The sequence below is a fragment of the Brassica napus genome, unplaced genomic scaffold, assembly GCF_020379485.1.
Source record: "Brassica napus cultivar Da-Ae unplaced genomic scaffold, Da-Ae ScsIHWf_1319;HRSCAF=1885, whole genome shotgun sequence".
NCBI classification, from domain to species: Eukaryota; Viridiplantae; Streptophyta; class Magnoliopsida; order Brassicales; family Brassicaceae; genus Brassica; species Brassica napus.
Genome location: NW_026014735.1, coordinates 1 through 22,042, shown reverse-complemented (window position 1 = coordinate 22,042; position 22,042 = coordinate 1). Strand labels below are relative to the sequence as shown.

General features: G+C 30.8%; 4 protein-coding genes across 5 annotated transcripts; 2 read left to right on the top strand and 2 right to left on the bottom strand.

The window, feature by feature from the left end:
* Positions 1 to 813: 813 nt before the first annotated feature.
* Positions 814 to 6,866, bottom strand: LOC106354873 (putative sugar transporter ERD6-like 13). Its single transcript, XM_013794917.3, has 17 exons — positions 6,111 to 6,866; positions 5,657 to 5,719; positions 5,416 to 5,505; positions 5,255 to 5,314; positions 4,449 to 4,514; positions 3,519 to 3,584; positions 3,373 to 3,448; positions 3,195 to 3,259; positions 2,999 to 3,091; positions 2,850 to 2,930; positions 2,695 to 2,779; positions 2,494 to 2,600; positions 2,289 to 2,348; positions 2,100 to 2,153; positions 1,735 to 1,794; positions 1,435 to 1,549; positions 814 to 1,342 (listed from the first exon to the last, which is right to left on the bottom strand). The coding sequence occupies exons 1-17, from the start codon at positions 6,270 to 6,272 to the stop codon at positions 1,227 to 1,229; spliced, it is 1,419 nt and encodes a 472-aa protein (XP_013650371.1). The 5' UTR covers positions 6,273 to 6,866; the 3' UTR covers positions 814 to 1,226.
* A 1,041-nt stretch (positions 6,867 to 7,907) lies between these two features.
* Positions 7,908 to 11,877, top strand: LOC125596900. The gene is made up of 2 exons (XM_048771895.1): positions 7,908 to 8,342; positions 11,608 to 11,877. Exons 1-2 carry the CDS (start codon positions 8,045 to 8,047, stop codon positions 11,721 to 11,723), a joined length of 414 nt encoding a protein of 137 aa, XP_048627852.1. The 5' UTR covers positions 7,908 to 8,044; the 3' UTR covers positions 11,724 to 11,877.
* Positions 11,878 to 13,791: 1,914 nt separating this feature from the next.
* On the top strand, positions 13,792 to 19,814 carry LOC106357495 (1,4-alpha-glucan-branching enzyme 3, chloroplastic/amyloplastic). The gene is given in 21 exon segments (XM_013797156.3): positions 13,792 to 14,138; positions 14,376 to 14,447; positions 14,535 to 15,283; positions 15,371 to 15,526; positions 15,529 to 15,542; positions 15,630 to 15,719; positions 15,800 to 15,875; positions 15,973 to 16,080; positions 16,338 to 16,428; positions 16,560 to 16,661; positions 16,749 to 16,851; positions 17,211 to 17,348; positions 17,431 to 17,502; positions 17,610 to 17,702; positions 17,893 to 17,970; positions 18,041 to 18,148; positions 18,508 to 18,588; positions 18,895 to 18,999; positions 19,117 to 19,202; positions 19,303 to 19,357; positions 19,444 to 19,814. Coding segments are annotated over 21 exon segments (2,688 nt in total). The 5' UTR covers positions 13,792 to 13,860; the 3' UTR covers positions 19,477 to 19,814.
* On the bottom strand, positions 19,787 to 21,848 carry LOC125574831. Of its 2 annotated transcripts, none has more exons than XM_048771893.1 (5): positions 21,619 to 21,848; positions 21,206 to 21,517; positions 21,023 to 21,128; positions 20,351 to 20,494; positions 19,787 to 20,197 (listed from the first exon to the last, which is right to left on the bottom strand). In XM_048771893.1, the coding sequence occupies exons 2-5, from the start codon at positions 21,490 to 21,492 to the stop codon at positions 19,922 to 19,924; spliced, it is 813 nt and encodes a 270-aa protein (XP_048627850.1). In that variant the 5' UTR covers positions 21,493 to 21,517; positions 21,619 to 21,848; the 3' UTR covers positions 19,787 to 19,921. The 2 variants fall into 2 exon arrangements, with proteins under 2 accessions (XP_048627850.1, XP_048627851.1); XM_048771894.1 differs by having other exon boundaries at positions 21,206 to 21,502.
* Between the last annotated feature and the right edge of the window lie 194 nt (positions 21,849 to 22,042).

The following is a 22,042-nucleotide window of genomic DNA, read 5'->3' as shown; positions in this document are numbered from 1 at the left end:
AAATACCATAAGATTCATGAACAGCAAGAATATGACTAGATCAAAGCTATTGATAGATAAAACGTCAATATCATATATCCATCAGAAAATCTATACACATAAATTTTTTGAATGTTCATATATAGTTTTAATATTGAGTGAATTGACTTAAAATCCAAAAAAAAAGATGAAATTAGTAAACTATTTTTGATGGAACAAGTTTTGTGTCTATCAACGAATGCATCATGGTATGGAATTTAGAACATTAATTTAATTAGAGAAAAAAATATGTATACAGAATGTAATTTCACTTTAATATTTGGCTTCCGTAATATCATTGGCATTTATAAATTACGCATCAATATACCGAATTAATTGATCAAGTCACCTCCGACATGATCGCTGAATTAACGGATGCCATTTTGAAAATCCACAAGATTTAAAAATCATTGCAGAATTCATTGTTTTAAGAATAAGACATGTAATTAACTAGTATTTAATTACTACCCCAGTAAAAATAACAAAGTTAATTCTTATATAGATCTGAGCGGTCGTATTTTTATTTGGAAATATTTCGTTCTAATATGCAATTATATCTTAGTTAAAATCCACTATTAAATCAAAGATTATACATGCCAATTGGAGAAATCATGTCTACATAGTAGATGTGCTTAGATTTTTTTTTTGTAAGAATGTTAAGTAGATGTGCTTAGATCGTTAAAGACCATACTGGATCGATAAGCCTTCACATGCTCCACAAACAGAATTGTTACGGAACTTCGATGTGTTACGTGATTAAAAATTTATGAGATTTGCATATCTCGGATGTGAATATGGGATGATTACATCAAACTACCAAGCTATGATTATAGTGATTTCTAAACCTCAAGAATGGCCGATATACCATGTTCTGCTTGAGTTATAAGTCGTCTCCACAATGGCTTTATGAACTGTGCCTTTTGAAGTAGAAGCCATTAATTTACACGTGCTTGAAACATCAACAAGAATATTACAAATGGTGATGTTTGAATTCTCTGTTCCTTCTTGACTTTTTTGTGTAAGAAACTCTCTTCTACATTTTCCATTATCTTTACTTGTATAGTTGATAGTCCAACCAGTTTTATATTTAAATTAATGAAAAATAAAGATGTAGTCCAAACTATCCAAAGAAGAAGTGTTTGTGTTATTAGTTAACATTATGAAGCATTGGTCAAGATAATGGCTAGAACCTTTGACATTATACAAAGTTATCGGGCAACATCGGCTTGAATTTCTTCAAGGGAACGACCTCGAGTCTCTGGTACCATTTTTATCACAAATAGGATGCCCATACCCGATATCATTGAATATATGAAAAACACACCTGTGATTTTACATACATCAACAAAGTATTAAATTGGTCAATAATTAAATAACTGAATTTACTTGGTTACTTGTCAAAATGAAGTGAATTACCACAAGAGCTCCACTGGAAGAGGAAGTTGAATGTGTACGAAACGAACCAATTAGAGGACCAGCTAGTTATATTGCATAGCGTCCCTGATGAACCCTTTATATTCATCGGTGTCATCTAATTATCCCACAATGAAAAATTGAAATACGGAAATTAATATTTGGTAAGTGTATATCAGTCATCAGTTATGTTTTCTAAAATTAATTCGACGGTATACATATATTGTTGTGCCTATTAAAACCTAACTATTTTGTTTAACTATTTAATTATGTAGTTACAATCATATTGAAAACCACGATTACCTCGGAGACAATGACCCATGGAATACCTCCTATTCCAATTGTGATCGAAGTTAGAAACACCTGCAATAATTTTCCGTAATTGTTTATCGAATAGTCTGTATTATATCTTAAGAAAACAAACTAAAGTTTACTTATAAATAAATTATTTGTGATTAAATATTTTTAACAATTTAAACTAATACTAGTAATTTAATAAATTTATGTTTTTAAATTTATAATTTATTATTATTAGTTAATAAAATACATTAAAATATTTGTATTTTTAAAACATTCGTTTTGAAAAATAGATGGTAGCATTAGTTAACATTAAAATTATCAAAGCAAGACTATTTAATCTCTTTGAATAGAAGAAACTTATTACGTACCAGCACTCCGATCAGTGTTGAAATCGAGGTGTAATTGTCGAGTAAAGCATAACTCTGTAAATTAGTTTGATTGCTTCAGTTATATATTGGAAAAAATATAAGCTGAATTTATATCAGACATTTTTTTTTGAACTGAACATCAGCCATATGTTAACTAATATAGTAATTCTTTTAGGTAAACAAAAACACCTGAAACAAAAACGACAGCCCTGTGATGAATGACCCCAGACACATCATGCCCGTCGCAACCTACAAGTATTTCACATAAACAAAACGACGTTAATATCTTATTTCTCGACTGTATTTAATATCGTTTTTAACATTAAACATATTTTATATAGTTTCGTTTAACACTAGGACCATTTAACAACAGGGATTAAAAATAAGCCAAAACCATTAAAAGAGGTCGTCTCCCAAATTTATCCACGATTATCAATCCGAAAATGCTCATCGTGGCTTGCACCACGGTAGCTATCGTCACTCCTACGTTGTTAGGAAACCCTGTGAAATAATTAAATTGCAGATTATTTTCCTCTATAAAAATTAATTTTTAATTAATCCTTGTTCAGTAAGGGACTTAAATTTTACTGTGTACCAGCTTTGTTAAAAATCGAGCTCATGTAAAATGTATAACCACTGAGACCTCCGAGTTGTTGCAGTACTAGCAATCCAATCCCCACCTAAAGATAACCGATTCATTCAGTAACACGTTTTTGTTAAAAGAAACTACAATTTTCATCAAACACTTACAATAACAGCACGAGAATATCGCGGTTTGAAGAGTTCAAGAAGACCATCTTCTTTGGATTCTTGAAGTTTTTCCATATATTTCTGAAAAAGAAGAAGACTATTTTATTTTTAAAACTAAAAGATGCCAATTTCGTAAACATGTTTTTTACTTTGATTTCTGCAGCTTCTTTGGTGATATTAGTGCTGTTTCCTCGTAGACGTTGGAGTGCAACTTCCGACTCTTTAACCCGACCATTTCTAGACTATAAATTACAAAACCACCAAACCTATTAAAAATGTTGCTATTCACTCACAATTAAGCATGTTGGAGCTGACCATGAAAAAACGACAAGACTAATTAATTACCAGCCACCTAGGAGACTCCGGTATAAAGACCAAACCGGCGAATTCTAGAACACAAGGAACTGTACCTGCACAACTCGTATCAACTTGATTTAGAGTACATTTAAAATTATAAGAACATGGTGCTAAATTTAATTAAATCGTTTTATAATTTTTGGTAGAAAAAGTAAAAACAAATTACTGAAGAGAGCTAAGTTCTGCCATGAAATTACTGATCCAACAAGGAAACTGAAGGCCATGCTAGCACACATCACAAGCTGTAAGAAAAAAATATTAGAAACTTTTAAAATATATTAGTAGTAACGACATCGTATTTAGCGGTATTACCATGCTAACCGCAGAGAACGCGCCTCTGATTCTTTTGGGTGCAATTTCTACAATGTAGACGGGCACCTGTAGATCGAGATTACATATATTTGGAGTTAATAATTAACTCAAACGTTGCTTATATCCTTATAGGTTACTAGACCCTACTTAACTCAAACTTTGCTTCTAGCCTTTTAGGTCACTAAACCCTAATTATCAATTACTCCGTTTTATAAAGTTACATGTTTTAAAAAACAAAATTGGTTAAAAATACATTTGTGTAATACTCCCTCTGTTTTTAAAAGATGCATATTCTAAACTTTTTAAATATATTAAGAAAACTCATTAAATATGCATTGTTTTTTGTGAATAATAGTTTTTCATAACTTTTAACCAATAGAAATTCAATAAACACCATTAATTTTTTTGAAACTTACAATTTTTCATAAAATCATACATTGAAAAAGTAAAAAATATATCTTTTTGAAACAATTTTTTTTTCCAGAACATACATTTTTTAGGAACGGAGAGACTACATGTTTTATCAACTAATAATGATAGTTGCAAACTTAAAAAAAAACTTAATTAAAATTATTAAATTCTTACTCTCTCCGTTTCATACTAAGTGTTGTTTTAACTTTTAAATTTTATTTTATTATAAGTGTTATTTTACATTTTCAAAACAAATATGAATAATTTCATTTTCTAATTTTTATTCTTACTTTAACTCATTAATTAAAAATCAACTAAAATAAAAAATTATATAGGAGCAAAACAAAATAATATTTAAATGATACTTATAATGAAACATATAGATAGAGTATTAGTTAGAATTATGGAAAGTATAATTATAAAATTTATGCATTTATTATATATATTTTTATTAATGTGTAAAAGTTTTAAAATATGTATTATATTGAAACCGAAAGAGTATTAAATTAGTGAACATACCACATAAGAAGTTACGCCAGATGCAACTCCGAGAAGAAATCGTCCAATATCAAGTGACCAAGTCGCCTAGCATATTATTATATTAAACCATTTATTAGTAGATACATAAAGCTTTAAGAAAACATGTTAGCAAATGTACTTCGTCTGTTTTTATTTTCTAAAACTAGTCTAGACTTTTGATTCAAGATATATTTTGTTTTATATACATTAATGTCAGGCGTTGAAACTCCAAACCGGAGATGTAAGTTTTCTCATCAATTAAGAAAACATGTTAGCAAATGTACTTCCTCTGTTTTTAAATATAAGATTTTTTAGGTAAAACACATTTATTAAGAAAATTATTTTTTATTTAAAAAATATCATTAAAATTTTAAATTAAAAACTATTCAACCAATTACAAAATAAAACTGTTAAATTTGATTGGTTACACAGTTTTTGATAAACTTAAAAATACTTAAAAATATGAAAACATCCTACATATTGAAACACAAAAACTATTCTAAACATTTTTTATTTAGGAACAGAGAGAATATTATTTTGTGATTAACTATTTCTTATAATTTTTAGCTAATCAAAATTCAGTAAACATAATTAATGTCTTCAAAATTTATAATTTACTATTTATATTGAAAATGTGAAATAGGTATTTTTTACAAACAAATTATTTTTCTAAAATATGGATTATATTGAAACAAATGGAGTATTTCATAAACATTAACACCAATATGCGAAAAAATACATTATATATAAGAAATTAAGAAATTTTGACTTTGCTGACAAAAAGAATTTGACTGATTTTTAGAAACCTGAGAGAAGGCTATCATAAGCCAGCCGGCCATGCAAAATGAATTTGACACCCACAATGCCTGCACATTGAATCACTCATCAAAACCTAGTTTTCTTGGAATATAAATGTATAAACATGGGATTGTAAATTAGTTTTAGGAAAATGAGTAAATGGGCTTACGCCTCTCCGACCAAAAAGATCGGCGAATCTTCCCGACAACGCGGCTCCCACGAGTCCACCAATTGTTAATACAGATCCAAAGAATGAAAACTGCATCCGTATAAAGAACAATAATTTTGATTACTTTTTTTATTTGTTATTCAACGTAATAATATATTCTCTCTTTTTTTGTAATAATAATCTTTTAAAAATCACTGAATATCAGCAAGCCGGCAAGTAAAATCAACAATTCAACACTGACCTCAGCCAACGAGAGATTTAGTCCTTCCATCATCCCAGTTTGAGCTGGTGACGTAAAGCCGGCCTGCCAAAAGAAAAAACAAATTAAAAGCTAAAAAGTCTTGTAAAATTATACAAAAAATGTCAGCTATCGTGTGACAGCAAAAATCTACATCAAATGATAAACAGTTTTCTTGAAAATTGACACTCCAAGAGAAATAGAAACAGAAGAAAACATGTAAGTCAGAAATCTTCCAAACATAAATGATTTGTCATTGGATATCTAACCTACTTAGTACTATACTACATGACATAACCAAATCAACAAATTAAGTTATTATAATATAACATACAATTATGTATGAAACATACGTCAATAGTTTTTGTTCTTTATCTATTCTATTAGCTAGCACCCGGTTTATAACCCTAGCAAACACAAGAGAGAAAGCATGAAAAGTGAAGATGTGGAAACTTACGGCAGTGCCATAGGAGAAAGTGCCCCAGAGAGCAGTTACGGTTGTGAGGAGTAAAACAAACGTGACGGGGCCGTCATCGTCTCCGCCATTGACACGAGTCTTCTTATCTGACTCGATGTCTTCTTGAATCCTCACTTTCTGAAGCAGTGGTTCTTTCCCCATGGCTGTGATCACCAGTTTGAGAGACAATTTACTGAGAGCGATCGCTTTTTCTTACAAGAAAAGAGAACTTAAGTAGAACGATTATTGGGCTAATTCCATTTAACGTGTATGAGAAATGACAGATTACGAGGAGTTTTTTTTTTTTTTTTTTTGACGTCTACGAGGAGTTTTTTTAAAGTATAAACAAACTTGAACATATATAGAACCATTCAAATGACCCAAGTTGTGGAAAAATGAGAGATAAATAACACGTGTTTTATCATTTATGGGTCTACATGACTACATCAAATGGTAATATAATATTATTTCGTATATTAATATTTAATTGACCGGGTATAAATTTGGATTTAGAACAATTAATTGCGTAGGATTAGTTGTGCAATTATTATGCTTCTGCATACTTTTCTCAGATTTATGAAATTGAACAATTGGGGAGACATAGTTTTTTGTTATTTAGTACGACTAACGATGGCAAAGTTAGTTTAATTTGGAAATCATCCCGGACGTGGAGGCCACAAAGTAGATAGACACTAAGACATCTTACGCTTCCAATGTCGCACAGTTTTATAACATTTAGTTTTGTTTTTAAACATCAATAAAATCTCAATATATAATAGCAAGAAACCATTTTGCTTCTTCAAATAACACACATATGATTTTATTTTGTTATTATTTATGTAGATCACCTACAGGAAAGTTAGTTATTTTTAGCTGATATTCTTTTGGTAATTATGATATAAATTAATACTGTATAATAGATTTTAATCTTACAAAGTGTTAAATATTACAATTTGTATTTCTCAAGCAAATAAATAAAGTTACAACACATACCTGATGCTCAAGGTTTTTCACGGTTATATATAATAAAATTGGTAAACAAGATGTTCAAGCGTATAAAGATATCAGAAGATTTCTTAAGCAAGTAACAAAAGTTACAACACATACTTGATGTTCATAGTTTTTCTCAGTGTTATATATAATGAAATTAGTAAAGAAAATGTTCATGCGTAAATATAAGATATCAAGAATTCTGAAGAGCGTGAATGTGACCGGCTCGATATCATAGACAGATAAAATGTTAATTCCATCCATCTATCTATCGAATCTATGTACAACCATGCATTGAATGTTCAAATATGATTTTAATATATAGCTTATGCAAAGCATTTGCATTATTAGATTTGCGATTTATAAATCCAAACCATATAATATTACAGAATTAACTGATTTTCTTTTTATCAAACCACATACGATATTATATTTGGGTGATGAGATGCCAACATTCCACAACAGTGATGATTTTAATGTCTTAATTCAAAACATCTGAAAAATTCAACCAACCAAATTTTGTTAATTCAAGTAAAAAAGTACTCGAAGCATTCGCCAAAAAAGTACTCAAAGCAAAACCTAAAAATCGTATAATCAAATAATGTTTTAGATGAAACTAATATTACATGAGGTTTTAGGTTAGAGATTATGAACTTCATCCGAAAACTTTATGATAATCTAAAAAGTCTTCAAAAGTTTGAATCTTCTAGTATATATGGCAAAATGATCGCAAGATAAATATACAAATAAAGATTACAAAACCAAAGTCGAACGTTTCTTGACAGCATAACCTATACAATATCATTTGATTCCAAAGGCTTGGCATCAAGTAACTTTATATTCTTTATACTCAACAACAAGTTCTCTTTCAATATTGTTTATAACAAACTTAAGCAAATTTGTATTTGATTCATGTTAAACTACCTATCCGTGTTACAAAAATAATGTTCATAGAGATGTTTCAGCTATTGTTCACGATCGTGGCGGTTGAAGCCGCCCTGATCTTAACACTCGGGTTTGGGACTCCAGTAAGAAGAGTGGTGGTGAAATTGCTTGACCTGCTGAAGCAAGGCCGAGGACCACTGGTTACAAAGACGGTTGCAGCCACTATGCTTGTGTTGTTTGGATCGGTTCTGTTCAGCACGATTCAGATCAACACAAGAGTCTCCGAGTCTGGTGGTGTAGCTAACCCGACTGATCAAGTCATGTTTGCGAATCGCCTCCTCGAATCTTTCCTCATGGGTAAATAATATTTTATTTTTGAAAAGCGTGGGTAGATAATATAAACTCTTTTTTTTGGAATACAAGTATTATACACAACTTACATTTAATATACAACTAAATTTTGACCCGCACGTACGTGCAGATATTTTTTCATTTTATAAATGTATTTGATTTTATTACAAATTTTTTAAATATATGATTTCCATTTTAGTGTTATATATTGTGTTATTCTATAATATTATTGTTTTTATTTCTTTTTCTATATTATTAATATATAGTGATTTGTTTAATACATTTTACTTTGCTATTATTTTTATTACTTACGAATATATTTTCAAGATAGGTACAATAAAATAACAATATGAAATAGTCAAATAGAGAACACCCTCCAAAATTTGTTTTTTTTTCTTTAATTTATACATTTTCTATATAATCAATTTTAAAATTTATTTATTTATATTATAAAAATATGTTTAAGATAATTTATATTTACATGTTTTATTTTAAAAAATATACTTTAACATATATCATTTTAGTATTTTACAGGAATTATGAGTAAAAAATACTGTTTTGTTTAAATAATATAGACCTATTATTTTAGTGAATTTTGTACATAGTAGCATCTATCAATTTATTTTAGGCAATTTCATTGTGTATATGATATTTTTTGTATGTTATGATATTAATTTTTTAAATTAAGATTTCAAAATATTATATCACTTTAATTTTTAAAACATATTTAGCTTATTTATTCGTAATGCATTTCAAAAAGTTATTCTTTATTATCTCTGATTTTATCATTTAAAAATTTTGAAATATTATCATTTTGAGTTTGAATATTTATTTTTAAAAATTGTATATTTTGTCAAGAAAACTTTGAAAAATTAACTATTTTTGAGTTTGGAAGATTACTTGAATTTTGAATTTGTTTTATAACTATATTAATACATTATTTTATTTAAAATAAAATTGAAATTTTGGTAATATTTTCTAAATTTTTCTAAATTTCATAGTTTTCTAATAACATATTTTTAAATTTGTATATGAGCTAAATATTATATACCATTATTTATATGTATAAACAATTTTAAACAACATATTGTTGAGAGTTTCAAAATAAATAAAAAGATAACATATAGTTGTAGATATAAAAGTTTAAACTATGTTACTAAATTTATTTTTTGTATAAAATTATTATATTGTTTACGAATTTTAACTCATTTTAATGATGAGTGATAATTTATTTAAATATAACGATTTAAAAAGATAAATTTGTTAATTTACCTATTTAATATAATTTTGTCAAATATAATTTTGTTAAATATAATTCATAAATTAATAGATTAGTTTTTAAAATATTAGATTACTTTAATTTTTTACAACATATAGTTTGTTTTTCGTGGTGCATTTCAAAAAGTTATTCTTTATTATCTATGATTATATTTTGTAAAATTTTAAATATTTATTTTATATTACCATTTTGTGTTTATATATTTATTTTTAAAATTTAATATTTTGTCAAGAAAAAATTTGGAAAATTACACAACTATTTTTGAGTTTGGAAGATTACATGAATTTTGAATTTGTTTTTCTTACTACATTAATACATTATTTTATTAAAACAAATTTGAACTTTTGGTAATTTTTTCTCAACAAATTTGATTATAATTATAAAAATCTATTAATTAAAATTTGATTTCTGATTATTATTTTAAATGAATTATTACTTTCATAGTTTTCTAATAACATATTTTTAAAATAGTATATGCGATAAAGCTTATTATATACCATTATATTTTTGTGTATAAAACATTTTTAAACAACATATTGTTGAGAATTTCAAAATAAATAAAAACATAACATATAGTTGTAGATATAAAATTTTAACCTATGTTACTAAATTTATGTTTGTATAGAAATATTATATAGTTTACGAATTTTAACCCATTTTAATGATGAGTGATAATTTATTTAAATGAAACAACTTTTAAAAATAAAATTTGTTAATTTACCTATTTAATATATTATTTTTCATATGTAATTCATAATTCAGTTCTATTTTATATAATACAGAATATAATTATAAAATTTATAAAAATAGTATATAATTTTTTTTCTTCTTTTAGAATAAAATTATAATTGACGTTGATTTATAATAATATTATATTACTAATTACGAAATTAATTAGTGTGTTATTTTAGAAAACTATTTAAAATTTTAGTAAGATTTTGTTAGATTATTTATCAACATATTTTGTTATAATTAAAAAATAAAATTCTAAGTAATGTTGGTTTATTATAAATGTAAATAATCAAATATGTCACATTAACTAATTCTTTAAGTGGTTCTACTATGACTTGTTAATAGTAGATAAAAAATAGAACCATAAATTAATGTTTATTGTTGTAAAAAACATTTAAGGATTTTTAATGTTAAAAACCCTCAACTAAGTTTGTTTTGGGTAAAAACCCTCCAAACTAAGTATTTAACGAAAGAATTCACAAACTAACTTTATTTAGTGAATTAAACCCTCATAGGTCATAATTACCTCTACTACCGGTAATTTTTATTTTAGGAGTTTCTACATTAAGTAAACATAGTTGAGGGGTTTTACCATTAAAAATAAAAAAAATTCAAAATTTATAATATTATCTAAAAATTTGTAGCTTAAATTTTTAAAATTAGTAACTTAAATTTTTAATTTAAAATTAGTAACTTAAATTTTAAAATTAGCGTTTTTAATTTTTTTTGTAAATATATGAGTTTGATGTGTTTTTAACATCAGTATTATATATGTAAAACCCATAAAATAAATACATAACAGCAACATTAGTTTAATTTTTATTTTATTTTCTGGGTTTTTACATTTTAAATTTATACATATATAATGTTGATGTTAAAGACACATCAAACTCATATATTTACAAAACAATTAAAAATGCTAATTTTGAAAATTGAAGTCACTAATTTTTAGATAATATTATAAAATTTTGATTTTTTTTAATGGTAAGACCCCTCAACTATGTTTATTTAATGTAGAAACTCATAAACTAAAGACTTACCGGTAGTAATGATAATTATGACGTGCTAGGGTTTAATTCATTAAATAAAGTTAGTTTAGAATTTTTTTCGTTAAATACTTAGTTTGAGAGGTTTTACCTAAAACAAACTTAGTTGAGTGGTTTTAACGTTAAAAATCTAAAAATTAATAGATTAGATTTCTTGCGTTTTATTTGATTGTTTAAAAAAAACAAAATCTTGTGTGTGTGTGTGTGTGAAAAGGGACTGTGTTGTTCTTGGCATTGGTGATGGACAGAATGCATTACTACACAAGAGAGCTTCAAATCACAAGAAGAAACTTGGAGGTTGCAGTAAAGAAGACCAAAACAGCTGCTTAATGCAAACAAATTGAGATCTAGAATTCAACTATAAATTTGTAAATAATTATCAAAATTGATTTGAATTTCAAATCACACATGTACATCTCTATAAAACCCATATCGATAAACTCAATTATGTATCTGATCCGATCTATCAACGCATTCGAACTGATCTTGTAGGACGGTATTTCAAGTATAAAGCATTATCCTAATTTGATCAGAATTCAAGTTTATATAAAAAAAAAACTCAAAAAAAAAAAAAATCCAAAATCAATTTCAAAGAAGTTTTCGAAACCTAAACAAAACAATTTAAATACCTAATTTCATATTCATTTTGATTTAATTTCTAAAAAAAACTGAATCAAAACATTATTAACTAGTTGATATCCGCACCTTGTGCGGATTATTATATCTATACATCTAACATTTTTTAATTCTAAAATGTATTTTTATAAAATAATAATAATTAAATTAGATACAAATTTTAAATTATTATAAATTATAAAATTTCAATATTCATATTGGTAATCAATGTATTAAATTGTATTATTTTGTTTCATATTTTTATTTATGTGATGTAGATTTTGGATCAAAATATTTTTTATAGTAATAACTAAATTAGGAAATTTTGTATGTGAAATTAACACATTAACACATATTGTATTTGGACTGAAAAGAAATCATGTGGTACTAAAAAGATTATAAAAAAATCACAAATATAAAACAGTAACAAATAGAAATAGTTTAGTAATGTTCAATCTGATAAAACCAAACTATTCAAAATCAAACCAAACAGAAATAGAGGAAATAGTCTGGATTTGGAAGTACTGAGGATGTTATTTTTAGAAAACAGGAGTATATGAATATTGATCAGTATATTAAGGGATCAAACCAAATAAACAAAAGAAAACGATTAATTTGGATATATTAGTATACTTATATATAAATTTTATAATAATATGTATTTGATCAATATTTTCAGTAAACATCAGAGAAATTGGCTATAATATTAGTCATTAAAATTATAAAATAAGAGAAAAGTAATGATGATATTATCGGTAGATATTGTTAATATATATTTATTAATTCCTAAATATCATGAAAATTATATATTAAAATATATTTTAAAAAAATATTAGTATATATATATTGGTAAAATAGGTTAATGTTTATTAATTATTTTAAATATCATGATAAATATATAGATATCAAAATAAACAAATTAAGTAATAATATTAATTAAACTGAGGATTTATCCAAACATTATGGAAAAGATGAAAAATAAGCAAATTAACTAAAAAAACTGATTAATTCAAATATATTAGTATACTTATATATAAATGTTATCATAATCTGTATTTGATCAATATTTTCAGTAAAAATCAAAGAAATTAGCTATAATATTAGTCACTAAAATTATAAAATGAGAGAAAAGTAATGATGATATTATCGGTATATATTATTAATATCTATTTATTAATTAAATATCCTAAATATCATGTTTATCATATATTAAAATATATTTTTAAAAAATATAAGTATATATTTATGGAAAATTGCACCCTATATACATGAAAAAAAAAATGCATTAACTAACCAAAATTTCCCCCTCTCTCTTACTTTCTCTTCCTATCTCTCTCTACTCTCTCTCCCAAAATCTAATTTTTCATTTTTTTTTGGTTATTTGGCAAATAAGCCCTATATTTATCGGTACAATAGGTTCTTGTTTATCATGATTTTAAATATCATGATAAATATATATATCAAAAAAAAAATTAATAAAACTAATGATTTATACTAAAATCATAGAAGAGATGACAAGTAAGCAAATTAACTAAAATCATGAAAAAATGATAAATAAGACAAATCACTTCATAAATAGTAGTATAGATAGATAGATTGAATAGGCCGGCGTTGAAACCTTTATGTTCAAGATTTTTGAAATTCTTGAACAATCGGTTCTAAGATTGGACCGGTTTTTATTTGCGCTCGGTTTGGTTCAAGTTCAAATCCAAGAAAAAAAATCCAAAGGGAGAGTGAACTCGTTCACATCACGAGTTGACTCAAAAAACCTCTTATCTTAAACCCTCCTGACTGTCTATTAAACAAATCCTGCTGTAGAGTAGAGAGCTCTCTCTGGCACCAACGAGAAAAAATGGTTTCCCTCTCTAACCAAACCTCGTTTTCTTTCTACCCAAACAACCTTTTCGTTTCCGACAAGACCCGCCTGGGCATCCCCGGAATCAACTTCCCCAGAAAAATCAAGGTGAAAGTGACATGCTTCGCCGCCGACCAACCGCGCCAGCAAAAGCAACAGAAGAAGAAGAAGAGTCAGAGCACTAATAGCGATGCCGATTCCGGAGTCGACCCAGTTGGGTTTCTCACCAAACTCGGAATCGCCGACAGAATCTTCGCTCAGTTTCTCCGTGAAAGGTTAAAAAAATCTCATCTTTGATCAGAAAATGGTAGAACAAAGAGTTCAAAGTTGTAATCTTTCTACACGAGTTACACTCTAAAACACATCTTACACTACATTCGAAGTTATAAAGTTCGAAACTTTAGCTCTTTAGCTACACTTATCTGTATAAAACGGTAGAACAAAGAGTTTAAAGTTGTAATCTTTGCTACAGTTATGTATATAAAGCGTGTTCCTTTTGTTAAACCCTGTAGGCATAAAGCTATAAAAGACCTTAAAGATGAGCTTCTCAAACGTCACTTCGATCTCAGAGATCTTGCTTCAGGGTATGTATCCCAGTATCCTAGTATCTCACTCACTATATTAGCTAGCAAAATGGTTTTGTCTAATGTATTGAATCCTTCTCCGTGTAGGTTTGAGTTACTAGGGATGCATAGACACATGGAACACCGTGTTGATTTCATAGACTGGGGTCCAGGTGCTCGTTACGGTGCTATAATCGGAGACTTCAACGGATGGTCTCCAACAGAAAACTCTGCTAGAGAAGGATTATTTGGCCATGATGACTTTGGCTATTGGTTCATTATTCTTGAAGATAAGTTAAGAGAAGGCGAAGAACCAGAAGAACTATACTTCCAGCAGTACAACTACGTGGATGACTATGATAAAGGAGACAGCGGTGTAACAGCGGAAGAGGTTTTCCAGAGAGCCAATGATGAGTATTGGGAGCCTGGCGAGGACCGGTTCATTAAAAACCGGTACGAAGTTCCTGCAAAACTATACGAGCAGCTGTTTGGTCCCAACAGTCCACAGACGTTAGAAGATCTAGGTGAGATACCAGACGCAGAGACGAGGTATAAGCAGTACAAAGAGGAGCATAAGAATGATCCACCAAGTAATCTACCTCCATGCGACATCATTGATGACGGTCGAGGGAAACCATATGATGTCTATAACGTTGTGACATCTCCGGAATGGACGAAGAAGTTTTATGAGAAGTCACCTCCGATTCCGTATTGGTTAGAGACGCGTAAAGGAAGGAAGGCGTGGTTGGAAAAGTACATTCCTGCTGTTCCACATGGAAGCAAGTATAGATTGTATTTCAACACTCCTGATGGACCGCTTGAACGGGTGCCTGCTTGGGCTACATATGTGCAACCAGGTATAGATAGCATCTGCGTATCTTTATTTGTTATGTTGATGTTTTCATGGTAATGTATCAAGCATTTAGTCACTGATCTCTAAACAGAGGACGAGGGAAAGCAAGCTTATGCAATTCACTGGGAACCTTCTCCTGAATCTGCATACAAGTGGAAACACTCCAAGCCAGACAAACCAAAGTCATTGCGCATATACGAATGTCATGTTGGAATCAGTGGGTCTGAGGCAAAGATTTCATCTTTCGAGACTTTACCAAGAAGGTACCTTACCTCCTAATGCGTCCATTGTATTCTTGCAATCTTGTTATGCACATATCTTAGTTTTTTTGTGGCTTATGAAAACATCAGGTCCTTCCTCATGTGAAAAGAGCAGGATACAATGCAATCCAGTTGATTGGTATTCCTGAGCACAAGGATTATTACACTGTCGGTTATAGGGTCAGCATGCTAAAACTCCTCTCTTTAAAGTTTGTATTTCTTTCCTCATTTGCCATAATTCGTATCCATCACCATTTCAGGTTACTAATTTCTTTGCTGTCAGTAGCCGATATGGAACGCCAGATGACTTCAAACGCTTAGTTGATGAAGCACATGGTAAGTGTTTCTGGTGTCTCTTTTAATGTTGCCAGAGGCTTTGAGTCAAACTTGTTGTTAATGGAGCATACAATAAGTTGAACTAATCTACATACAGGCCTAGGACTCCTTGTCTTCTTAGACATTGTGCAGTCTTATGCAGCAGCTGATCAAATGGTTGGGCTTTCGCTTTTTGATGGTTCGAACGATTGCTATTTTCATCATGGTAATGTTCCATAATATCAATTTACTTTAAATATCTTTCATGCTTTTGGATGTTCAAACAGTGTTCCTTTATTTTAATTTGTTGATGGCCTAGTCATCGCTATGTAACTGGAAAATAAGCAACATAGTTATTGTGCTACAACCAACGTATATTCATAGCCTTTTGAAGTCTAAAGATGGCCTCAAATATGTTCGACATAGTTGAATATGACTGAGCGTTTCTTAAACACCATGTTCCATTTTTCATCTTGCAAACAGGTAAAAGGGGGCATCACAAACACTGGGGCACACGGATGTTCAAATACGGCGACTTGGATGTTTTTCATTTTCTCATTTCAAATCTAAACTGGTAAAAGCAACCACATTGTTATGTGGTTTGTGAATAATGCATTGGGTGTACTCACTCTTTGGTCTAGTAGAAAAGTATCTTGCACTTCGTTGGGATAAGGAATCTGATGCTGTGGCAATTGGATTTTGTAGGTGGATTACAGAGTATCAAGTTGATGGTTACCAATTTCACTCGCTTGCCTCGATGATCTACACGCACAATGGTTTTGCTCCTTTTAATAGCGGTTTTGATGAGTAAGACATCTCCATTCTTTAGATGCTTTGTGTAATTTGGATTTTGGTGACAGTTTGGTCAAATTGTTGATGTTTGTCCCGCTGCAGCTATTGCAATCAGTATGTTGACCGAGATGCTCTGATGTACCTCATTTTGGCCAATGAAATCTTGCACGATCTACATCCAGATATAATTACCATTGCTGAGGATGTAAGCTACACATCACTCTTCTTCTATCAATAAGTTAAACATCATTTTAATGTTCCTTATCTTGTTTAAAATCTATGAGTAACAGATAACATGCGTATATGTGTTTTCTCATGTATAATCCATAACAGCAACCACTGTGTCTACTGGCTTGTGTAATGCTAATTAAGTTGACCATAGGCAGTAAAAGAAGTTTTCTGACAAATTCTTTTTTATGAACTCCCAGCTGTATTAGTGGTTAAAAATGATAAGTTTTTGTTGAGATTCTGCATTTATTCAGTTTATATTTTCTGCTGATCTGTATCATTGGGGTTACATTATGCAATCACTGTGGAACTTAATGAGTTTCTTTTTGCTATTAGGCAACATATTACCCTGGGTTGTGTGAGCCAGTTTCTCAAGGTGGACTAGGATTTGATTATTATGTGAACCTCTCTGCGACAGAAATGTGGGTTTCTCTCCTTGACACCGTACCGGATAGCGAATGGAGCATGAGCAAGGTCTTAGCTTTTTAAATTTAATTGTTAGATATGACAGCACAAGACTTTGGTCCCTTTCTCTGATGTTTTGCCAGTGTTGCAGATTGTCAGTACATTGGTGGCTAACAAAGAGTATGCAGACAAGATGCTCAGCTATGCCGAAAGTCACAACCAAGTATTTATTTTTTATAACTTTAGATGTCTAAACCTATATGCTATCTACTATACCACTTTACTTTTAGGTTTAATTGACATTGTTGTGTATTCTACTTTCCCCACTAGTCCATATCAGGAGGGCGTTCATTTGCTGAAATCTTGTTTGGTGGAGTCCAAAATAAGATTAAGTTGCTAGACAGGGGCGTTTCATTACATAAGGTACCCCTTTCGTTAGATATCTTCTACGCCTTTACACACTACATACATAACTTAGGATAATTCTTATTCTACAACTTGTGGGAGGAAACAAATACAAAATTCATTTAGCTGGACCCAGTTCCTTAGGTGCTTTTTCATGCTTTTATTTCACTTGGTTTCTGAAATTGTTTCTTGTCTTTGTTTAAACCAGATGATTAGACTTCTTACGTTTACAATTGGTGGCCGTGCTTACCTCAACTTCATGGGAAATGAATTTGGACATCCTGAGGTAACTCTCCATGTTCTCACTGTTCTAAAGACATCATTTTCATATTTCTGACGTGTCGTCCTTGTGTCAGAGGGTTGAGTTTCCTACACAGAGCAATAAATTCTCGTTTTCGCTGGCTAACCGCCGCTGGGACCTGCTGGAAAGTGGAATCCATCATCAGTTGTTTTCCTTTGACAAGGTATCTTCCGTGGCCTTTCTTTATTATACTACTGCTTCCGTATCCATCAATTTGGTAGCCTCTCTAGAAAACTGCTTGTGTATGTAAACTGTCGTAGCAGTTCAATACTGTATTGGTCTATGAAGGAGACGAATGAATGTAATCACGAATACTCGAGAACTTGATCCTCAAAACATTTACTAGTGAGGATGAGCAGTGGCAACTAATTGTATATTTTTATCTTGCTGTCTTATAAACGTACACATCCTTATTAAAATTGTACATCTTTACATGTAAGGAGTAGAAACTGTTGCAACCCTTAATTTCTCTTGGATCAGAAGAAATGATTTTAGTTACTGATCTTATTTTTATATTTGTAGGACCTAATGGACTTGGATAAAAGCAAGGGCATCCTTTCAAGAGGTCTTCCCAGCATCCACCATGTGAATGATGCAAATATGGTATTTGACTCCCGTTGCTTGCTTTTTTCAACTTAAAATTGTTTGGGTTCACGGTATGAACCAGAAGATATATATTCAAAGTGCCCACTGGCATGCTACGCAGTGTTTGCAAATTGCCTTTATATGTAATATTTTCTAGGAGTGTAAAGAAAGAAATAGAACCAGTTGCCCTCTCGCATCATAATGATGATATCTCTAAACACATGTACAGATACGAGATCAGAAATTAACAGTATATCAAACATATGCATCAGGAATAAAAGGGTTTGGACAATGTACTTACAACTTATTGTTCATCATCTACAGGTAATTTCATTCTCGAGGGGTCCTTTCTTGTTTATCTTTAACTTCCACCCATCGAATTCTTATGAAAAGTATGGTGTCGGCGTAGAGGAAGCTGGTGAATATACCGTAAGTTTTTTTTTCCCTTTCTATATATTCTACCCTTCAACCATCATGAAAAAGCCTATAATTACTGTAAAGGCTTTCTTATGCATTTAACCTGGGAATATTACCTGGATTCTGCAGATGATACTGAACTCTGATGAAGCGAAATATGGGGGTCAGGGACTTCTAAAGGAGGACCAGTATCTTCAACGGTCGATTAGCAAGAGGTCTATAATTTTCACATAGTTTATTTTTATAAGTGCTAGTTCCCATTGAAATAAAGATGTGGTCTGTTCATCATTCTGAACCATATCCACGTTTGTGCAGAATTGATGGTCAAAGAAATTGCTTAGAGGTGTTTTTGCCAAGCAGGACTGCACAAGTCAGTTCTCTCTTTCTCTATATATCTATGTTGCTTCCTATTTACAAGTTCATACATTGATTCAAACTCCATTTTTATATTTCCAGGTTTACAAGTTGACCCGGATTCTCCGAATATGATCCGCTCCCTATATATGGCGTATACAAGCACCAAACATGTTTTTATGATAAACTAGCTCTGAATCCAAGGTCAGTACGAGAGTGCTACATAGACATGTCTCTTGCAAGCACTGATGGGAATAGAGAAGATTGTCAGTCATTGCCTTAACAGATGAGCGATGAAGAAACAAGAAGTTCGTGCCTCCTTGTGTACCTCAAAAGAAAACAAATCTGTTGAACCAGCTACATGTAATGGAAAGTTTAACATATGAACATTTTCTTTATGGCTTTCACTGATGCTATGTAGTTTTTAGGGACTTTAAGCCTTTGGTAATGGGTATATAGATGGGTTAATTATATTTCTCAACAAAACCTTTGTTTTCCGCAAGTAAACTTATATAAACTTATAATTGTTTACCAAGTCAAAAAAAAAAATTCCAAGGCAAACATGTTATAAATGAAGAGCTTAAACAGAAGAGTCTTGTGCTTGTGCTTCTGAAGCATCCACAGGTACTTCTCCGAAAAGCTCATCATACGAAACAGGTACTCTGATCCTCTCATGAACAGATTTCCTTTCTTTTTGCGGGTTGGATTCAGTCTGCTCAGCTACCGGCATAGCACACATGTCAGTGATCAGAGCTTCATCAGAAGATGCATTTGCGGAGGCAAGTCCTTCGGAGGAGCTACCCTCATCTTTTTTTGGCCCTAACTTTGGTCTTGTGTTAGGATACCTGAATTGCTTCTGCAAAGTATCAAAGTGTAAGACACAGAGATAAGAGAGGCGTAAAAAAGAAAACATGGCATCGCATAATCTCCATGATGACATTTCTTCAATTAAGCTAAAGAACAAGATTTATCAAAGCATGTTGTGATAAGAAAATAGGCAAGAACAAACCTCAAAATCCCTGGTCTTTTTCATTATCTCTCTGTAAGATGCGGGTTGTCTCGCTTTGATGATGTTCCACAACACACCACCTCCTGATCGTTTCCTACTACCATCAGCAGTCACCTGACCTCCACATGTCTCGATTGCTTCCACCTGAGACAAACATATAAGCCTATTCATCACCAATCATATCTCAATAAATTTAGCAGGACTCTCGCAAACCAGACTAAAATATTTTTAGAACCATGTTGAGCAAGTAACAGAGGAAAAATCCACAAAGTATGGTTTGATAGACCGTCATCCTCAATCATGAAAATATGTTTGAAAATGTAGACACTTCATCTACTTACCCATGGTTTGGTTCACATTTTCTAATCAATAGAAACAGAGAAAAACACCAGTGCGCAGAAAAGAGGAAAAAAAATATCAACCTAATATACGAAGTTTTCACCAGCTATATCTCAGGACAAGGCATTATCTGAAACAGCAGAGAAGGCTCCAAGAAACATCTAATCTTGGACGGCAGATGAAACAATATAGCTAACACAAGATTGCCACTCATGCTGGTTAAACACTTATACTTAGCCTCAATTCCCATAAAAAACAAAACAGATTAAACAGAATTCCAATTGAAATAGCAATAGAAAGCATCCTGAAGTAAGTTAAAACGTTTTAAAATACCTCATTGACAAGATCACTTAAGGCAGGAATTCCAAGACAGCCAACAGCAGTGTATACCATGTAAGACTTCTTCTCCTTGAGGCGTCTACAAGTATCCCTCACAAACCTGCCACAACAGAATCATGATTCAACCACATTCAATACACAACAACAAAAGCTTAGCCAAAAAGGATTCAGAAATACCTGTCTAAATCCATGGGTTTCCCCATCACAGGACCGTTTCTTCTCTTCTTCTTCTTATTCTTCTTCCTCTTGTTCTTGTTCGGCTGATTCTGCCCATCCTTCTTACCCAAGATCCCATCTTTATCCTTGTCTCCATCCATGCCACCATTCTGTCCCTCTCCAGAATGTAAATCATGCTCACCAGCAATCTCCCCTTCTTCCACATCAACCATGTCAACATCTTCCATGGTTTCAAACCCGTCTTCATCTTCATATATAGCATCCAACACACTCTCTTCTCCTTCCATTATCAAACACCTACCACTCCAACAACTACACAAATCAAACACAGTCTCACATACACCAAATCAAAATAATCTCAAAAAATCAATACTTGTACATTGATCGCGAGATAAACAGAGACGGAAGCTAACCTTGGATTCACCTACGATCTTCTCTGAACTATATTCGAGTTATCATCAAAGAGCGCACCTCATACTGAGAGGTAGACAACCATCAGTTTAGGGTTCAAGGCTGATTTTATTTCTTACCCTTTTAATGACTGACGACCAGAAGGGTTTTTAAATCCGACGGTCCACGTAACCGGCGGGTCAGATCGGGTTTAACAGTATATCGGAACATATTTGGATTCGATGGATTTTCCTTCTTCTTTTTTTGTTCAACATTTGGATTGGATAGATATAAGGGCTTATTTGCCCACTAGTCATATTTCGGTAACACAATTAAGAATATGGCATTGATTTTGACGTTATTAGATCTCATAGCATTTAGGTAATATTTTTCCCGTTTTGTCCTTTTTTTGAACCGGTTGCCAGTTAATATTCTTTAAAATTATTA

Bases quoted from the DNA above. Each gene is read 5' to 3' on its own strand.
- LOC106354873 (XM_013794917.3), bottom strand. From the start codon at position 6,272: ATGGGGAAAGAACCACTGCTTCAGAAAGTGAGGATTCAAGAAGACATC. The intron at 5,506-5,656 runs GTCAGTGTTGAA...ATACGGATGCAG, and splicing joins TAAATCTCTCGTTGGCTGAG to TTTTCATTCTTTGGATCTGT. The intron at 5,315-5,415 runs GTAAGCCCATTT...TTCAATGTGCAG, and splicing joins ATCTTTTTGGTCGGAGAGGC to GCATTGTGGGTGTCAAATTC.
- LOC125596900 (XM_048771895.1), top strand. From the start codon at position 8,045: ATGTTCATAGAGATGTTTCAGCTATTGTTCACGATCGTGGCGGTTGAA. The intron at 8,343-11,607 runs GTAAATAATATT...GTGTGTGAAAAG, and splicing joins CCTCGAATCTTTCCTCATGG to GGACTGTGTTGTTCTTGGCA.
- LOC125574831 (XM_048771893.1), bottom strand. From the start codon at position 21,492: ATGGAAGGAGAAGAGAGTGTGTTGGATGCTATATATGAAGATGAAGAC. The intron at 21,129-21,205 runs GTATTTCTGAAT...CTGTTGTGGCAG, and splicing joins AAACCCATGGATTTAGACAG to GTTTGTGAGGGATACTTGTA. The intron at 20,495-21,022 runs GTATTTTAAAAC...TGTTTGTCTCAG, and splicing joins TAAGTGATCTTGTCAATGAG to GTGGAAGCAATCGAGACATG.